This window comes from Sceloporus occidentalis, unplaced genomic scaffold, assembly GCF_023333645.1.
Source record: "Sceloporus occidentalis isolate IW3139 unplaced genomic scaffold, rSceOcc1.0.p SCAF_4, whole genome shotgun sequence".
In the NCBI taxonomy this organism is placed as follows: domain Eukaryota; kingdom Metazoa; phylum Chordata; class Lepidosauria; order Squamata; family Phrynosomatidae; genus Sceloporus; species Sceloporus occidentalis.
The window spans coordinates 80,100,533-80,104,502 of NW_028316984.1; the positions used below are offsets into that span (position 1 = coordinate 80,100,533).

Genomic DNA, 3,970 nt, shown 5'->3' on the forward strand with positions numbered 1-3,970 from the left:
AGAATTTACTGGGTTTCTGGGGCCTTGAATTCCTAGAATATAAGGCAGCTCTGGATAGGTTGGCTGTTTAGATTCCAACTTTTTTTTTAAACAGGCCTTGTGGATGTTAGCTGAGGGTAATGTTCCTGAAGCTGGAGCATTTCTGTGAAGCTTGTTAATAATATATACTGTTTCAGGTTTAAAAGTTTCCTTTTCCTCCTGAATTCTTCAACCTGTGCCACACATTAGGTACCTTATTTAGGCATTCTTCAAATGCTAGAAATGGAGCATAGCTAAAGCTAATGCACGGAGCAGAGCACAGAACACCCTTAGGAAAAGACCCATTCAGCAGATATACATAGAAAAGAAACAATATGAAGTTTTTAATAACAACTATATTGCTTCATTGTGTGCCCAAATAAGGTCTCCAAGGTGCTTCTCTAGAGCTGGTGATACTTCTTTACGGTTTAGGTGTACAGTATCTGACCAGGCTCAAGGAGGACTTCTTAGGGTCCTCTCCATCTTCTTAACTGCATATCTGTGCCTACAGGTTCCGATACTCAGAGGATGATGTGGTGGGATATGTAATACAGATCTTACAGGGTCTGGAGTATTTACATGGACGGCGCATTATCCACCTTGACCTGAAGCCTGATAACATCATTGTCTCCTCCACAAATGCCATAAAAATAATTGACTTTGGCAGTGCCCAGACTTATAATCCATTGGTGTTGCGTCAGCTAGGGTGCCGTGTTGGTACGCTGGAATACATGGGTGAGTATGTGTATGGAGCTGACAAGGCAGAGGATTGGATAGGGATAGAGTGGAGGTACTGTGTGCCAGACAAATGTGAAGTAGCTATGACATAAAATGAACCAACTTACATAGGGCTGCTCCATGTATGCAACAAATGGGTTTGAGCTGCATACTAGTGACCAGCAAACAGACTAAGCAGGAAAGAAGTGGAGAAGGTCTCTCATCATAACTCCCACTCATGGTCCAAGTCAAGTACATCACTTCTTTATTACTTTATTTCAATATTTATATCCTGCCCTGTATCTGAAGCTCTCAGGGCAATGTGATATGAAATCAATTTAGGATAATAAATAACAGTAACAATAATTTTTAAAGACTAAATAAATATAGTATTAAACCATTTATCACTTAAAACTTGAAAATCTGAAAACAATTAGAGCACTTTAAAATAATGGTAACCATAGCTGGTATGTAAATTGGATAAAATCAACTAGGCCCTAAAAGCTTTAATAAAAGCCAGATTTTGACTTGGCAATGGAATGACACCAGCATTGGCACTCATCCAGCCTGTGAAGGGAGAGCATTCCACAACTGGGGTACCACAGAAAAGACGTTAGACCCCTTCTGCCAAACACCTGAAGGCTCCTCCCCCTCCCCCTTTCAATTTCACTGTTACGCTATAGTTCACAAGGCTTGGAAAGGCTCACCATCCCTTCTGATCATAATCCATGGGGCATCATTCCTTTGAAAGAGTTAGTGGGTACACAGGCAGATGAACAACCTAGTTCATTTACAAGGGTTTGCACCAGGGATTAGAAAAGTTATTTTTAAAATTTCAGAATTGCAGTACAAAATATATTTTTTCCAGGCTCTGGTTCATAATACTCATTCCACTTTTTCTTAGGATCTTTGGGGTTATGGTGCCTGTTCCTGTCTTTCTGTTTCTGATGTTCCCAGTCAAGAATCACTGCCTTGATTGAGCTCTCCACATCATACAGCCTAAGCCCTTCCCAATCTCCTCCCCATGGCCTTAGGCCCTTCTTATTGCATTAAGGCAGTAGGTAGGAGCATAGTTCTTTGCCTGCCTGCCTGTATTTACAGCTTGAAACATAGAAATGCATCCTTCTTGTTTACCTCCCAAATTCACCCCCCTAAAGATTAGATAGCATCTTCATTATAGAGCTGGTGAGACCTGGCCAAATGAAATTGCTGGGCTTTTCCAGCATAAAAATAAAAACCCTTTTGGGCCCATGATGGGCCTTGATAGTGCCTGCCAATTCTTCAGAGAAAGAGATGGCTCCCTCTTTCCTTTGCAGCTCCTGAAATGGTGAAGGGGGATCCCATTGGCTCAGCAGCTGACATCTGGGGCATGGGAGTGCTTACATACATCATGTAAGTATGGTTGGAGTCGGAGGATGCTGGAAATGGGCAAGCAGAGGAACACAGGGCAGAGATGGAATTAGATGGGCACAATCAGATATTTTCCTGACTCATCTGACCATGTCCACTGAGAGGACAAGAGTGGGCAGATGTCTGCTTCCAGGATCATAACTCCCTGGTGCTCTCTTGACTTTTATATACTGTCTTTATAGCCTCTGCCAAGGCCTAGTGGTTCTCACAGAGTAGCTCTATGATACTTCACAGTTTGATGAACTGCATTGATAGACAAATGGTATTTCCTTCATGTCTGTAATCTTCTCATCCCTCACTCATTTTGCCTACCAGGCTCAGCGGTCGCTCACCTTTTCTTGAAGCGGATCCCTTAGAGGCTGAGAGCCGAATTCTGGCAGCCCGTTATGATGCCTTCAAGCTGTACCCCAATGTCTCCCAGAGTGCTGCACTCTTCATCCGCAAAGTCCTTTGTGCTCATCCATGGTGAGTGAATGGCAGAGAGAGAAGGGTGGTGCATCTTGGGAATTGCATAGCTGGATATGTTCCAGGCTGTCACTTGCAAAGAGCTGTTAACCAGCAGAATCTGTGGGTGCTTCATGGCAAATCTCCAATTAAGAAGGTTGAATTGTGTTCATTGTCTAACGTAGAGTGAATTCTGAATTCTATTGGCAGTCCCAACCATTGAAATCAATGGGATTTACTCTTGATTCACCTTTCAATAACTGAATCAATAGGTCTGCTCTAGTTGGGACTACCAGTAGGATTCAGGCTTGGCAGTGTAGCCCTATGCATAGTAAGTACAGTGAATTCAGTAGAGCTTACTTACAGGTAAGAGGATGCAAGATTCCAACCTCAGAGCAGAGCTCTTGGTGAGTGAAGATAGGATTGTTCGAGGAGACAAGATCCATGGGTGTCAGGGGTCTATCTTACCTCATTTCTTCTCTGAAGTCTGAATGTGACTACATCTGGGCAAGGGAAAAACACATGACTCCATGGTGGGGTTCATGCCTTGCATGCATAAGGTCTCAGATCCAATCCATGTCATCTCCAGGTGTGGCTGGAAAAACTCCTGCAAGAAACTTCAGAGAGCTGTAGTGCTGCAGTAGACCAGTGGTTCCCAGTATTTCCAATCACTATCTATGGATGTGATAGCTGGACCATGAAAAAAGTGGATTAAAAAAATCACCTCATTTGAGATGTGGTGCTGGAGAAGAGTGCTGAGGATACCATTGAGAGAAAAAATGACAAACAAATGGGTCCTTGAAAAGATCAAGCTTGAAATACCCCTAAGTGTCCAAGATGATTAAATTGAGGCTGTTATAGTTTTGGTCACATGAGAAGGCATGACTCATTAGAAAAGACAATAATGCTAGGGGAGGTGGAAGGCAGCAGAAAGAGAGGAAGACTTCACACCAGATGGCTAGACTCAATTGGGGAGAACATGGGCATGAGCCTGCTGGACGTGAGCAAAGCAGTGGAGGATATGGAGTCCTGGAGATATCTCACCCACAGGGTTGCCATGAATCATGATCAACTTGAGGGCAGTTAACAACAATGGTTCCGAAACTTTGGTCCTCAAGATGTTTAGGACTTCAGCTCCAGCATTCCTTTTGACTAAGCTGGTTGGAGCTTCTGGAAGTTGAAGTCCAAAACACCTGGAGGACCAATATGTGAGAATCACTGATGTATAAATACTGCACTAACTGATGAGCTAGACAGTATAAGGCAGCTTCCTATATGTTCCCTGTTGCTCTGGTAGCACTCTGTTACCCTCCTTGCTCTTTAAAGTAAGGTGGGGGATATGGAAAGATCAACCTCTTCCTAATGTCTCTTGGCCTTACAG

At 43.2% G+C, this 3,970-nt stretch overlaps 1 protein-coding gene across 6 annotated transcripts in view; it reads left to right on the forward strand.

Moving 5' to 3' along the window:
* SPEG (striated muscle enriched protein kinase) overlaps positions 1-3,970 on the forward strand; it is a 177,556-nt gene that overhangs the window by 170,396 nt on the left and 3,190 nt on the right. For 5 of the 6 annotated variants that reach the window (XM_089520471.1, XM_089520475.1, XM_089520473.1 and 2 more), the window contains 3 exons: positions 530-753; positions 2,052-2,127; positions 2,461-2,610. In XM_089520471.1, coding sequence (XP_089376597.1) covers positions 530-753; positions 2,052-2,127; positions 2,461-2,610 — 450 coding nt within the window. Of the gene's footprint in view, positions 1-529; positions 754-2,051; positions 2,128-2,460; positions 2,611-3,970 lie in introns of those variants that run through there. The other variant, XM_089520477.1, reaches the window with a different exon arrangement.